Here is a 15,826-nt window from a genome sequence, read left to right on the forward strand (position 1 = left end):
GTATCTGGGCATTGAAGATGATTAGAATGCATGGGGGTAAAATTATTGTAATAATTCTCTAGTTGCAAAATTAAGAGAATAGGGACTTAATTACCTGTGTTATGTAAGTAGTAATTTAGAGCCTTTTCTCATGTGGATAACCCACCACAAATCTGGAACAAATAATCTGCTAATGATGCTAGCAGAGATACACTGTGCTTGCTCACCCTATGATAAAAAGTGTTATTGATAACATAATTTGTTCATCATCATCTTGGTTAACCAAGTTTAGGATTTCTGCTTGCCATTTCAGAGTTGTTTTAAGACTATCTTGTTTCCTTTCCACTTTTGCAGCCTACATTTAAAATAAATAAATAAAACTAGACTGCAAAAGCACAGCAGAATTTATTTATTTACAGATAATCTGCAAAACCTAACAAAATTGCCATCTTTTGCTGCTTCATAGTGTATATAGAAGTTCTGAAATGAATGTTCCAAAAAGTAGTGTGTTTCTGCTTGTTTACGCATTTAAAATATCAGGTCTGGACTTCCCTGTTTTTGCTAGAGGACAAGAAAATAGTTGGCTTGGCTGCACATCAGATTGAACAAGACTAAATCTTAAGAATTTGAGAGGGGACGGGATTTTGATATCACTGTTAACACCGTTTTGTTTTAGAATACTTATTTTAATTCAAGCTGCTGACAAATACTTAAGAGAAAAGCTCTTTGTGCACGTTTCAATCCTTCCCTTATTCCCTGTTCCGTCAGTTGTGAGCTGAGCAACTCTTATTCCAGTTTTCTAGTCCTTCAAGAAGTCCTGCAGCAAAACCTTGATCTTGATAGTTGTAAGGCAAGTCGAAAATTTTTTCCAGCTGCCTCTATTCCCTGTAAGGAAGCTAAAAAGGGCGCACACACTTTTTTTTTTCCCTTTGTTGGTCACTTTTAAAATATATCAGCACCACACATACATTGATCATAAATGTAGGAAGATTAGTTGGGAGTCATTCTATGCCAAAAATAGTGTGTCTATAAGCAAATTAAAGGTTTTAATAATTGTGTGTACGTACATCCAGTAAAAGGTTTTTGCTGGTTTCCAATGTACGACTCAGACTGTAGAAAACTATTGAGGCTGATAGGAACAGCTTTTGTTGTCTCCATTGGCAAATTGTTTTGAAGGCTATATGGTCATACTGTACCTAGTTTCTGTTTTGTCCTCTTGTTGGGGCTTCAAGTTTATTTTGTATTCATCAAGTATAAGTGAGCATTTGCTTTTTATGCTCCCAAGTTCTAAGGGTAAATAGTAGTGGTAATGAGAGCCAATTACACTGTCACTTTAGGTGTCTGTGTTAACCAAGACTATATTACAGAAGTGAGCTGATAAGCAGATAACTGACAATTTGTGAGCGAAAAGGCACTAAGTGTGATAACATTTCAACTGACAATCTGCCCCTTAGGGTCGTGTTACACTGTTAAAAAGGGATGGGCTTTCCTGTTCATGTTATCAATCTTCATATGACTAGGCAGCCTTAATTGCCTCTAGTCTAAAGTATATATTTCCAGGGATTTATTCTCTTCTTGCTGGTTTTGTTTACTTAAAAGTTTATCAAAGAAAAAATAGAATTCACAGCAACTAATTTTATAGTTTAAAAAAAAAACTGTACTCAGATTGACTAGAACAGAGAAATAATAGTTGTTTAGTTATACCTTAGGGACACCAGTGTTAACCAGTATTAAAATTTTAAAATTCTCCACTCCTCCCTGTAATTCCAGGGTATCATCTCCAACCCATAAATTAAGATTTGTCTGTCCAATCTCTCTCCTACCCCTCCAGAAAAAACAACAACAAATAAACCCAAACCAACCTCGAAATGATGTACTTGTACACCAGTGGAAGGACTGCTGTCAAAGTCATGAGCAGAACAACTATTATTTGCTTTTATTGTTAAACATGACACCCTCCTGAGCTATTAGCACAGAGGAGACATACAAATGAACAAGCTCAGGTGGATTCTAATGTGATTTAAATTCACTAGACATTTCTGGTTGGTAATTTGATGATATAAGAAAGTTGATATATTGGTGGGTGGATGTGAATGTGCCATATTATTTTATTTTCTATCTTTCCTAGTTGAATTAACTATATGTATTTGGATTTATTAATTAATTGCTCATGATTTAGAATCCATCCCACCCTCTTCCACTGCCAGGTTGCTATTTGTAAAATAGATTAAAATTTTCTTTGGGTTCACTGGGGCAAAACTCTGAAATGTACCTTACAGATTTATGTATGATAGGTTATAGATCCTGTCATATTTGCCTGCTTCGTTTCTGCCATAATATTTGTTGTTGTTAAAGTCCAAAAGATAACAAGCACTTTTTAAAATACCTCAGTGATTGAGATGAAGTAAAAGATTACAAAATAAGGGGTTTTTTTTGTTTTGTTTTACAAAAAAATGTAAGTTCACGTGCATCATTGTTCCTAGGACAATATTTTGTTTTCAAACTTGCACATATTTCCTTTTAGGGCGGGTCCTGTGTTTACTACCATGGTGTCCATAAACTTAGTGAACATCATGCTCTACAGTTTGCACGTAAGAAGTGTCAGGCTTGGGACATAGAAGATCTAGTAAGCCTGGGAAAGAAGCTACGTGCATGTGCCTATTTTGCAGCTCGAGAACTCATGGTGGGGGCAGATATTGTATTTTGTCCTTACAACTACCTGCTGGACCCACAAATAAGAGAGAGTGTAAGTATATTTGTAAGTAGGGCTTGGTCTAAACTACGAACTTATGTCGATATAATTATGTTGCTCAGGAAAATCCACACCCATTTGCCACATAGTTATGCCGACCTAACCCTTGGCGTAGACAGTGCTATGTTGACAGAAGGGTTTCTCCCATCGACCTTGCTATCGCCTGTTGGGAAGTGGATATCTATGCTGAAGGGAGAAACTCTCCCGTCGGCCTAAGTAGTGTCTTTACTAAGTATTATAGTGGTGCCTCTGCAGTGTTGTAAGAGTAGACAGCCCTAGATTTTGGTTGTTGCATTGACTGAAGTTAAAGCGAGATGAATAAAGAATGTGATAAAGGCACATGGTCAACTTAAAGCCACATTCCTGTCTGAATACTTGCTAGTGTTACAAGTAACATCTAAATTAAAGAGATTAAAGAATATTTCTTTTCTTTTGCAATATCCTTATTTTGTACATATGACAGTACCTCTGGTAATAGTCAGTTTCACTGTTTTTTCCATTGTAGCTAATCAGTTGTGTGGATTTTTTACACAACAACAGAAGAGAAACTTCTAGGATGGCGTAACTACGAAAAGTAGGCATGGTGGCTTAGGGAAGGTGTAAAAAGTGAAAATACTTTTATTTCATTAAAAAAAATCACATTTCAACCTGTCTGTCCTTTTTGCTATTAATTATACAGTACCATAAAAGTATATTTTACAAACTCTCTGCCCCTATGGTATTTACAGATAAGGACCAAATTCTGTCATTTATGCTTGCACCAGGTTTCAGTTTTGTGAAAAACCTAGCTAGTTCCTATGCTACAGAAATTCTGTCAAGCTCTAAAAAATCACTTTTCATTGCTTGTACAAGTGACACAATTTGGACAGATTTTTTTTTTTTTAAACATGAACCTACTGGCTGTTGTTTACTCATTTTACTGGACAATTGTTGTCTTTTGCAGATGGAGATTAACTTAAAAGACCAAGTAGTCATTTTAGATGAAGCTCATAATATTGAAGATTGTGCACGGGAGTCAGCTAGTTACAGTGTTACAGAAACACAGCTGAGATTTGCTCGAGAAGAACTTGATATCATGGTCGTCAACAACATCAGACGGAAGGACCATGATCCCCTGCGGGCTGTGTGCTACAGTCTGACAAAGTAAGGCCTATTTAAAACAAACAAACAAACAAAAAAATCTACTGTTTATAGTCCTTTTATGAATATCATGTACTAGAAGACACACTGCATAATTGACAAGAAGACTTACAGATATACTTCAAACGCTATAGTCCACAAGCCAGACCTCTTGTTTTTCTCATTTTGGGCACCCAAGAAGGATTTGTGGCATTTATGACAATTAATTGTTTAATGGATCATGGGAATATTTTCAAAAGTCCAATTTCCAGAAGTAACTTAGGCTCCTAAGTGCCTAACTCACTTTTTTCAAAATGGGATTTAGGTTCTTAGGTCATTCAGGTGCTTTTGAAAATTTTACTCCAAGACTTTGGGCAAATCCATCTAAATTTTCTGTGCATTTCCACATCAGGCCAATCACAGGGATTTTGTGAAAATTAATGTTTGTAAAATGCTTTGTGAGCCTTCTATGGAAGGTGTTATATCAGTACAAAGTATTGTTAAGTCAGCATTAGAGAAACTTATGTTCCCAGAGGAAATCGTCCCCCTTAAGGTAGGGAAAAATTTTATGCAAAGTGTTTCAAGTGTTCTGAGAGTAGACATCCTCTGCTGGTTTAGTAAAAGACAATTGGAGTTTGCTTTAACTAAAGGCAGGGCAGGTAGCAACGCCTAGTTAAGGCTACCCAACACTTATCATTTGCCTGTAATTTTGCCAAACACAAATCGTTTGGGCTGATAAAATTTCCCAGGCAGGATGTCTGCCTAAGGCTGATTTTTTTTTTTTTTTTTTTTTTTTTTTTTTAAAGTTTCACCTAAAATAACTCAGCCATTTTTGAGAGCAAGGTCAGGGAGAAATGTTCTTCAATCTTACAACTGTTTTGCTGAGACTGTCTAGTGCCTCCATGCTTCAGAACAGGGACTTGAAATTTGTCAAGTGGGGACACCTTGGTGTCAAGCATCTCTGTGAAAATTTGCCCAAATCTGGTATAAGGCTCTGAAAAATTGCAGTGTGCACATGCTCAGTAGAGACATCTTAGTGTTTGGCAGCTAAATTCTCCAAAGATTCTGTCTGCACTGATCATGTGCTACCCTCTCACAGCTTCTGTCTGTGGCCAGATAGTGCTTGTTTTGGCCCCACAGACCAACTAGGCATGCTCTCTCCCTTGGCTGCAGGAGCTACGTAGGACTTTCCCTGCAATTGTTCTTTCCGGTAGCCACTGTGAAGCCATGCACAGGAACTGAGAGCAGGGAGAATCCTGTTTTCTCATTGCTCTCCATGCGGGTGCCCATGTGTTGTGGAGTGGAAAGAGGCAGCAACCTAACTTGAATGCACAGTGGTGAGGAACAGGGGCAAGGCATAAGGGATAGGAGCCTGAGGGGAGCATGGTGTGGTTAGGAGCAAGAACTGGCAGGGAGGAACAAGGACAGAAGATATGGGAGAGGAAATAAGAACAAAGGGGGGAGGCGAAGGACAGGAGCTATGGAGTGGAGAAGATCAGAATGGGTGAAGAAGAACATGGACAAGAGTTGGGGGCAAGACAAGGAGACAGAGCAGGCAGGAGTTGAGTGAGAGGGGGACAGGTGTAGGATCTGGACAAGGTGGGTATAGAAGCAGAAGGGGCAGGGAGAGGCTGGGAGAACAGTGGCAGATGGTCTATAGCCACTAGAACTTGGAACTGAACCCGTTATTGATGAGTCTTAACATTCCTTTGCTGTCTAGCAAATAGCTGTGAAACCCTCTGGTAAAATGTCTCTCTCTGTTTCCATCTCCTTGTGCCAGGTCCTCAGAGAAGTAATAGCCTTCTTCTGTTACCAGTTACTCCATTAGCTTAAGTGGTAGTGGATAGTGTTGTGGATCTAAAGATCCCAACCCTGCTGATGTTGTGGAGGATGCATGTGGTCAGGGGTGAAAGTAACGCTGAAGACTTACCGGTATGGGGGCAGGGTTGGAGGGGGGTCAGTGTCCCCCAGCCATCCCTTCCAAGCTTCCTGGCTCACGCCACCTGGGGCTCCAGTGGTGATTTAAAGGGCCCAGGGCTCCGGCCGCTGCCACAGTAGCAATAGCAGTGGTCGGAGCCCCGGGCTTTTAAATCATCGGTTCCGGGGCAGCTGTTTCCTCCCTCCCCCTCATCGGCACCCGGGAGGGGCAAAAGGGGCAGTGACATTAAAGCCAGCTGGGTACGGGCCAGTACCAGCGGTCACTTTTTACCGGTACACTGTACCACCTGGCTTTTACCCCTGCATGTGGTTCTACGTGATGCAATTTTGTTTTTTCAGTGTTTAAGTTTTTTAAAAACTTAGGTAATTTTGGTTAAAATTTCCTACATTAAAAGAATGCTAAGGTTTCAGAGTCGAGCACTTGCCTGTATAATCTGGACTTTTTGAGGAGCCTGAGAATAAGGCTGCCTAGGCCCCCAGCAGCCCAGATTCCCAGCAGCCCACCTGCCTGAGAGCTGGGCAGCTTGTGGAATCTAGAACATAAGAATGGTCATACTGGGGCAGATCAATGGTCTATCTAGCCCAGTTTCCTCTCTTCCGATAGTGGCCAATGCCAGATGCTTCAGAGTGAGTGAACAGAACAGGGCAGTTTATCAAGCGATTTGTCCCAGTCGTCGTGTCCCAGCTTCTGGCAATCAGAGGGCTAGGGACACCCAGAGTTATGAGGTTGCATCCCTGACAGTCTTGGTTAATAGCCATTGATGTTTCTTTCCTTCATGAACACATCAAATTCTTTTTTGAAGCCAGTTATATTTTTGGCCTTCACAACATCCCCTGGAAGGGAGTTCCACAGGCTTATTGTGCATTGTGTGAAGAAGTATTTACTTATGTTGTCTCTGGGCAGTTTGCAAGTCATGGAGACGTGGATGATAGTCTGACAGAATATTAAAATTTTCCTGCAGAAAGTTAATTTTCTGCCAGAAAATTATTCCACAGAAAATGCCCAACGAACCCGAAGGGAGAATGGAAATTTCTCTGCTCCTGCTACAGAGTTTCTATGTGATGCTGAGCAAGTCACATAAATCAAAAAGCAGCCAACCTCCACCACCATTTCATTCTCCTTTGTGTTTTGACTGTACAGTGCCATATATAGTAGCTGCTACTGTAATTTAAATAATAAATAACTGGTACCCAACTGTGCATGTCCAAATATTCCAATTAAGTAATTGCCTCCTTCATCAGAAACCTATCTGAACAGTGGAATAACAGTAAGAAATAACAAAAGTGGCTTTGTTTATATTAACTGAGCTTATCTTAATTACATTTGGGACAAGCATTTTGTTATAATATTGGTCTGGAAGTGTTGCTCATTTAGGAAGTCCCTGTTTATATTAGAGATTAGCTACACCTTCAACTTCACCCTCTTTTCTTTTCCCTTTGGTGCCAAGGGTTAACATTTGTGTGCCACTGAGACAGAATAATTTCCCTGTGGCTACTAATTCTCCTTTGTTGGGTCTTTCAAATGTTAAACTTCTTAGCAGCAGAGGAGAGCAACAAGGCTGGAGATTTGACCGCCTCTGGCTTTTTAACCTTATCAGAAAAACTCAGGTTGATTCTCTTGTCAAGTCTGCCAACCGTAGGGAAAGCAAGAGACTGAGTGTAAATGACCAATAATTAGTATTCTCTTTTTGCACAAACTGGCAGCTCTGGGCCCGTTAAGTGAGTAACCAGAAAAATTCTACATCCGTTTAAAAAAGTCTCTTATGTTTGATTCTAAAAAGCACTTAAGCACATGTTTTAGTGCCCTTTCCTACACTTGAAAGGATTTGCCAGTTCCCCTAGTGGAAACACAGCTTATACTAGCAAAAGAGTTCTTGCATCCTGTCTTTCTTCCTCCGTGGCTGGAATGAAGGGATGTGGTTTAATTAGGCTGATTTAACTCATCTTGGAAATACTTAGCAATGAGCTGTATGATGCAGGTTATCACTCTTTCCTTGATCATACCAATTACAGAGGTAATGAATTGTCTGTAAAGCATAATAGCTTAAAATAAGGATTGGTGCATGGCTACACAAATGTTTCCTAGCATTCCTGACAAATTAAAGAAACAAGTTATATTTTTATGCCCTTTTAAAATAAAGTTAAAAAATAATATATGGGGTGGGGGGGCGGGGGGAATGTCAACACTAAGGGACAGATTTTTCTCTGACATCCACCAGCATACATCAGAAGTAGCTCTAATTAAAGTCAGTGCAGTTCAAAGGTGTAAAACTAGCAGAAGAGAGAACAGAATCAGACCCTAAATGCATAGCCCTCACCTTTTGATTAAAGATATTAAGTTAAAATAAGTACTGTATATACTCGTTCATTAGCCCGTTCGTTTATAAGCCGACCCCCCGAGATGGTTAGGTAAAAATAGCAAAAACTATGACCCTTTCATAAGTCGACCCTATATTTCAGGGGTTGGCAAACTTTGGCTCCTGGCCCGTTAGGATAAGCCTCTAGCGGGACTGGACGTTTTGTTTACCTGGAGCGTTCACTGGCATGGAGCCCCTCAGCTCCCAGTGGCCGCAGTTTGCTGTTTCCAGCCAATGGGAGTTGCGGGAAGTGGCACCTCTCTGGGAACGGGGAACTGCAGCCACAGGGAGCTGAGGGACTCCATGCCTGTGAACGCTCCAGGTAAACAAAACAACAATGTATTAGATATTCAATTCAATGATTCCATAGAGTTTAAAATCATCAAATTTTAGTGTAGACCTGTTTATAAGCCGATCCCCGCTCTTTGATGTGTCATATTTTACCAAAAATATTAGGCTTATGAACGAGTATATAATATCACAGGAGTATGGTACAATTTGTGAAGCTTATTCAATTTTGCTTCCTGGAAACAATCATACAAGATCATTGAAATTAATGCAGGAATGATTTACAATTATTATTCCTCTCTTCATTTGCAGTTGGCTGCAGGAAAGCTCTGGTCAGCTTAAAGAAAGGGGATATGAAACCTCCTGTAAAGTTTGGAGTGGAAAGGAAATGCTCACCATTTTGCACAATATGGGAATAACAAATGCTACATTTCCTATCTTGCAGGTAGAGTTTTCTGTTACAGAATTTATTATACAAATGCATAATATTATTTGGTTTCATGTTTTAAAATACGCTTACACTACTTGTACTTTTTTAAATTCAGTCCAGTTTCTCAAAGCTGTCTTTAAAAAGTGTGCATGATGAAAATCAAAGGTAAATCCACAGAAACTAGTACAGTCACACCTGTGTAAAAGACGTGCCAGTGGCGAATCAAGTTCTAAATCTACTAGAGTCATTTATTTTCAAAGTCGCAGACACTGACCTTGTTACGATGAACTTATAATTACTTTATTTCTGTTCTACCAAAGAATAACTGTGATCAGATAAAATTATTCAAAGTTGTGACAATGTAGTGACTCTTAGTTCTCTCTTTACTGACCATCTACATTCAGATTGATTGATTAACAAATCATATTTACTGCATGCTTCAGCCAGTCATTTCTTTCTGTATGGTACCAAGCACATTGAAAGCACTGAGTTAAGTACTAAGATTTTTATCTTCAGTCTAACTTCTCTAGCTGCATTGAGATAAGTTGTTTTAAAATACTGTGGTGAACCCTTTATTTGTATGCATTTGTTTTGGGAAGATTTTTAGGATGATATTAATGAAGAGTTTGCCTGTTGCAGAAACATTTTGCAGCTGTCCTTGAAAAAGAAGAAAAAGTATCAAATCTTCATGAAGGAGATGAGCTTATTGAGGTTCCTATTGTGAGCCCTGCCACTCAAATTGTGCTAAAAGGGCTATTCATGGTTCTGCTATATCTTTTTAAAGATAACAACAGGTTGGTGGAAATATATAGCCTGAATTGTGGACTTTTTTCATTCTCCTTTCTATCAGATATATTTAAATTGCAAGTGAGTGCATTTTTGTAAACATCTGATTGTTTATAGGAAGATGGAAAGACGGCAAATATAAATATTTTCCCTAAGACATTTGGGTAGTTTTGGTGCGCATGATAAAGAAAAAAAGAGCACTTGTAAGAGCCAAGCACAGTGGAGGCATGCATAGTACAAACATGTTCCTGCTTCTTTGCCAAGTTGTCTCTTTCTCAACTATTCAGCACCTCTGCTATTTATTTCAGTGTCAGGTTTCTCCTGAGCGAAACCTACCAATTAAACAGGATTGTGCCAAAAAATTCTCATGTGGGTAAACATCCAGTAAGTAGTAGGTTGATATCACCAAATTAATTTTCTTTTTTATATAACTAAAATGTTGAGTATGGTTTCTCTAAAGGTCAGACTAGAATATTTTCTTGGCATGTTGCTTAACTCCAGTATGCAATTTAATTCTTTTAAATTAATATTGAAGTGATCTAAACTACTCTTTTGATACCTTCACTCTTAAAGCCACTGTAGCTATTAAATATTTTGTTTTAGAACTAATTCTGTAATACACGGCTTAGCGATTATAGGGGCTCTTTATGTTTCTTAAATGGGAAGTCATATAACTTTTGAACCTTGTATCTTAAATCATAATCTCTGTTTCTAGTGTAGAGTACATTATTCCATATATTGTATGCACAGTAGCCAACTCATTTTATTATAGGCAGAGTTTCGTACAGCATTAGGCTGGATGCTTAAGGTGGAACCACATTGTGTCAACACTGGTTTTGTTTTTTCAGAGTTTAATGCTGAACTCACATGACAGATATTAGGAAATATATTTAACAAACACAAGTGCAGGTTACATCTATTTACCAGTTATATTAATTTACTTTTGTATAGATTTGCAGATGACTACAGAGTTGCTTTGCAACAAACATATGTTTGGACAAATGAAAAGCAACTTGATATTCCAGATAAAAATGCTTTTTTTGTACAACCAAAATATCAGAGAAGTTCACGGCAGAAAACAGCAGTCCATACGCTTAACTTTTGGTGCTTGAATCCAGCTGTGGTAAGCTAAGTACAAAGTGAACCAGCAACTCTTTACTGACCCTTATTTGATCACAAATACAAATATAATAGTTTGTATTGATTTTAAAATTTTTTTTAAAATTTTCCCTAGGCCTTTTCAGATTTAAGTGGTAATGTCAGGACAATTGTTCTAACATCTGGTACGCTCTCTCCAATGGACTCATTTTCTTCAGAACTTGGTGTGAAGTTTACTATCCAGCTTGAGGCAAATCATGTTATTCATAACTCACAGGTAAATGTTTGCAGCATTGCTTTCACTCCTGAAACTTTAATATTCATTATAAATGGCAAGTTAAAATGAAGACCATATAAAATCATTCTATTTCTATAACTCAAAATGGAAAGAGTAAAATAGACATTTACTTGCATTGAGAAAATTGTCAACTAAGTGTTTAAATGAAACTATACTTGATATATAATAATCCTAAATAAAAGTAGTAATAGTAGGAAAATATTATTTCACCAGTACAGCTAAAAAGTAAACACTACTGGTAACAGCACCTCTCACTTTGGTGACTTGCTACACTCCATTCTCTCTCTCTCTCTCTCTCTCTCTCTCTCTTTATTCATTTTATATTCTTGTTCCTTAGCATTAATCTGTTCAGAAATAATCTTATTTTGTTTACTTCAGTTTTTACATTCCCCTATTAAGTTAGTGTAAATATGTATATAACACTGAAATATTAATACAACAGGTTTGGGTTGGCACCATTGGGGCAGGCCCCAAGGGTCGGAAGCTGCATGCCACATTCCAGCATACAGAGACCTTTGAATTCCAGGATGAAGTGGGAGCACTTCTGCTTTCAGTGTGTCAAACTGTTGGCCAAGGGGTCTTATGCTTTTTGCCATCTTATAAGGTAAGGAAATTTTAATTCATATTCTTCTCTTTTAAAAACCCTACTTAAAGATTTACTCTGTAACTTTTTATCCCTATACATCAACATAGAGACAACAGCAGTGTCCATGTTGGAATTGCTTGGATCCTGTAGTTGATTGGTTACAAGTTTGCTTTTGTGCAAGGTATGTTTTGTTTCATTATAGGAATAATAGGAATATTATTGTTTTGATCACAGTTATCCAGAAAAGACTGGTTTGGGCCTCAGTGCAAGTGTGCTTGTGTGCTTTTGGCATCTGTTAGAAAGGGATCTCGGTATGAAAATAAATCGTGGATAGAAAGTGTAATAGTTCAGGGCAACTTTGCCCATATTTCCCCTCCATGGTCCAGCAAGGGCACCTACTCTTAGGCTTCCAGCTCCCCAGCTGTCTCCTTTCTTGGGCAGACACACTTCTTTGTTCTTCCAGACCAAGGTATTTCCAGGCTGCACAATTTCCTGCCTATACTGTGAATTCCCCAGTAAGACAGACTGCCTAGCAGACCTGCTTTGCCTTCTACTCAGAGACTCTAAACAGCATAATTGTCCACTGGTTTAAGTTACCACACAGCTCTTTCTAAGCAAGTGCATTTATTCTTAAGGTAAAAGCATATTAAAACAATGAAAGAACCTACATGGATGCTAATAAGCTTACTAGAAATCATCACCCCCATCTCCACAAGGGCTCTGGTCAGTATCAGTCCTTCCAATCCTTACCTGAGGATTGGGGCCCTTCACTTGGACAGAGGGTCCTGTCCATTTATTGAATCAGAAAGAAGGCCCTGAGTCAATTTAAAATCAGATTATTTATCCAAAAGTCCTTTCTTGTCTGCTGGTCTCTAGAGAATCCAATTGGAACCAGTATATGCCTCTTTCAAGGTGGTGGTGCCTCTGGGGACGTTACAACCTGAATGAATTTGTCTAATACCCCCCATTCCTCTTCCGCCTTCCCTCCCCCTCTTAGTTCCTGGAGGGCTGTGTTCCCCCTCCCCCATGGAATTGCATACAATCCCTGGCCCACAGTGGTACATACACTTAATACAGTAAGATTTAACTTAGTTCAATAAGGTTTGTTCTGGATATTGCAGGAAATTGCCATATCTGTTGCAGAAAGATGAGATGTTCAGTGTTTTTCTTTGAACTGTCTCCATGGTCTAGCTTTTTAAAACCAGTTTTTAAAAAACTCTTACCATTCAATTGCCTATCATCAAAGGCAACTTTGTCATGTGCATTGACTCAGCAATTAGGATGCCTTTTGCATTTTCTTTATATGCAGTTTGTATATAATATACAGCTGTTTCATTTCACTTCACTATGGATTTTAGCAGTGTTTTATTGAATCAAGTGGAAATTGCACAAAGCCCACTGTCCCAAGGGATCAATTTTCTTTATTTCAAAGCATGTATTACTAAATTTTATTGTTGATAGGAGGGTATATCTTATGGCTAAGACTATACCCCAGTGATAAAAAACGGAAGTTCGTTTTCTTTTCCCATAGTTCTTATTGTTGTACAGAACTCAGATCTGAGGAACAGTATAAATGTGCAATGTAATTAGGAGTACAGGTCTGTTTATTTCATCAAATTGTAACTGTGGTTGGATTGCAGTAAACAATTTAGTACAATCAACAGTGGTTTAATGTAAACCTTTTAAAAATCAAAACTGGTACCACTGGAAAAACTGCACCAATTTGGAGCCGCTGATGTAGTTCAAGATTTCTGACCGCTTTGCTGATGTCAGAAGTCCCACAAGAAAGAGTAATTTAAAACCTGAAGGAATGGATAAAAAGAAAATGTCCTTTTGTGTGACACGCTACATACATTATGTATATTTTAGATCAAAAGGAATACCAGTTCTTTATCTTGCCTGATGTCCATAAAGAGTTGCAGTCATCGATGCAGTTACTAGAAATAACCATTAGGTGACCACATTAGACCATACAATGTAAAATTGGTAGAAGAAGGCAGACTATGAACTATAATCCATCATTCTAACTCACAAAATCACATGTATAATGTGCAAGACTAGCAAGCTGAAAATAAATCTTAAATTGTCTTCTAATTTGATATCTAAAATTGAATCCCAGGCATTATTTCAGTTTGTGATGTATTTATGTAGAGCAATAGTTGTGACAATGGTACTGTATATGTTGCGTGGACATTGGTTTTTGTGTGTATAAACAAAAGATATTTGCTAAAAAATTATTTTTTGACAGTAAAACTTATCTCCATTGAAAATGCTTAGAGCCCTTGAGCTCAGAGTAATAACTGGCATATTTAGTAAGAATGAAAGAAATTGCTGATCAGCTCAGGTTGTCCCCTCCCCCTTCAAAACTCCAGTTGGCCTTATGGTTCACTGAAAGGACCACTGACAAAAAAAACATTAACTGCATGTCTACGCTGCAATAAAACACCTGTGGCTGGCCCAGGTCAGCTGACTTGGGCTCAGGCTGCAGGGTTATAAAATTGCAGAGTGGGTATTTGGGCTCAGGCTCAGGGTCTCAGAACCTGGGCTGCTGCCCGAGCACAAATGTCTACACTGCAGTTTTAGAGCCCCACTGTCCAAGTCTTGTGAGCCCAAGTCAGGTGACCCAGGCCAGACATGGGTGTTTTATTGCAGTGTATACATACCCTACGTGTTTTTTCTTTGTGGAGGCACTTCCATGGACTTAGTGAAGGTATTGATTAAATATAAATTTCAGAATTACTTTAAACACCAAAATACAGACAGACACCTACAAAAGGCTTAAATATAAATACTGTGTTAATACATTCATATGGGCCAGATTTTAAATGGAAAAGTCAGGAAATTGAATTGTTTCCCACAGCAACTTGAATTCAACCACTTAAACATATCTAGTATTTTGTTATACTGTATGTGGGGTCAACTTTTAGGACTTTATAAACAAAATATGCAATAAAGGCATTACAGTTACTATGGAACAAGTGATTTTTCTAACTTTTTCACATTTAGTATCAAAATCATCCATGGAGTGTGGTGCTCCAGATATACACTCATATCTATTTATATATGTTTTGATTTATTAAGAAGTGCCTGCCAATATCTCTAGGCACACAGACCAAATTCTTCCAACTGAGGGGCTTATCGCTTCCCGGCTCTCTGAGCTCTGGTCAAGTGAAAAAATTCTCTTAGTTATTGGATTTGGGAGATGAAGGAACCATGCTACATGATGCAGTTTGTAACTATACAATGTCAAGTGACTAGAGCCAGGAAATAAGGAGTAGTCTATTATCAGTACCCATGTGTTGCACCTTTATTACATGGTCTCAGAAATAGAAACCATTTGTGGCAAAAGTGGAGCAAATGAAACCACCTGAATCCCCCAGTCTGGAAAGAAATAATTAGGAGTCAGCTATAATGTAAGTACATTTCTCTCTGAAGATTTCAAATTACTTTACAAACATTAATGAATGTGTCCTTGCAAAACCTTGTGAGGTAGGAAAGTGTTATCCCCATTTTACTGCTGTGGAAATTGAGGTGCCAAGAAATACAGTGACATACTCCAGATCACATAAAAAGTCTATCAGAAAAGAAACACCCCAGACTTCTTGTGCCCTGACCTTAAGAACAAGTAGCAACAAGTTTGAAAATGTTGATGTGCTAATAAGGAGATGCCAGTCAAAGACTGCATTAAACTAACCATATAGAGAGGAAGCTGGCTGCTGCTGATAAAACATCTCAGGTGAAATTTATGTGACCAATGCTCGTTGCTATAGAAACTAGCATCATAGTTATTTACTGCTTCCAGTGCTAACAGGTGCAAAAAGCATCCATTAAAGGGCTCAATTTTTCTGTCAGTTGCAAGTTTCAATTTACGTATACTTTCCTTTGGGAGAAATCAGAATCTATTGCATATTTCTCCTACTTCCATTGGATTGTAGTGGTGATTTGCCCTCTTTCTACTCAAGACTGGCCCTTAAAAATAAATGTTTAGAATCTATAGTCGTGTTTCTCAATGACCGGTCTGTCGACTGGCACCAGCCCCTGAGATCTCCCTGACAGTTTAGGAAGGCAGCAAGCACGTCCCTGATATCAAAAAGGTTGAGAAACACTAATCTGTAGGACATTACCCAACCATACTATAACCATTTTAATGTATATAACATTTTGAGCCTAAACTACTTTATAGTAACCCATTTAA

General features: G+C 38.4%; 1 protein-coding gene across 1 annotated transcript in view; it reads left to right on the forward strand.

The window, feature by feature from the left end:
• The window catches only part of BRIP1 (BRCA1 interacting helicase 1), a 126,857-nt gene that overhangs the window by 38,946 nt on the left and 72,085 nt on the right, over positions 1-15,826 (forward strand). The window contains exons 8-14 of the mRNA XM_054008544.1: positions 2,504-2,725; positions 3,675-3,874; positions 8,746-8,878; positions 9,503-9,657; positions 10,601-10,772; positions 10,884-11,024; positions 11,488-11,649. Of these exons, the coding sequence (XP_053864519.1) occupies positions 2,504-2,725; positions 3,675-3,874; positions 8,746-8,878; positions 9,503-9,657; positions 10,601-10,772; positions 10,884-11,024; positions 11,488-11,649 (1,185 nt within the window). The remainder of the gene's footprint in view (positions 1-2,503; positions 2,726-3,674; positions 3,875-8,745; positions 8,879-9,502; positions 9,658-10,600; positions 10,773-10,883; positions 11,025-11,487; positions 11,650-15,826) is intronic.

This window comes from Malaclemys terrapin, chromosome 18, assembly GCF_027887155.1.
Source record: "Malaclemys terrapin pileata isolate rMalTer1 chromosome 18, rMalTer1.hap1, whole genome shotgun sequence".
Lineage (NCBI taxonomy): Eukaryota > Metazoa > Chordata > Testudines > Emydidae > Malaclemys > Malaclemys terrapin.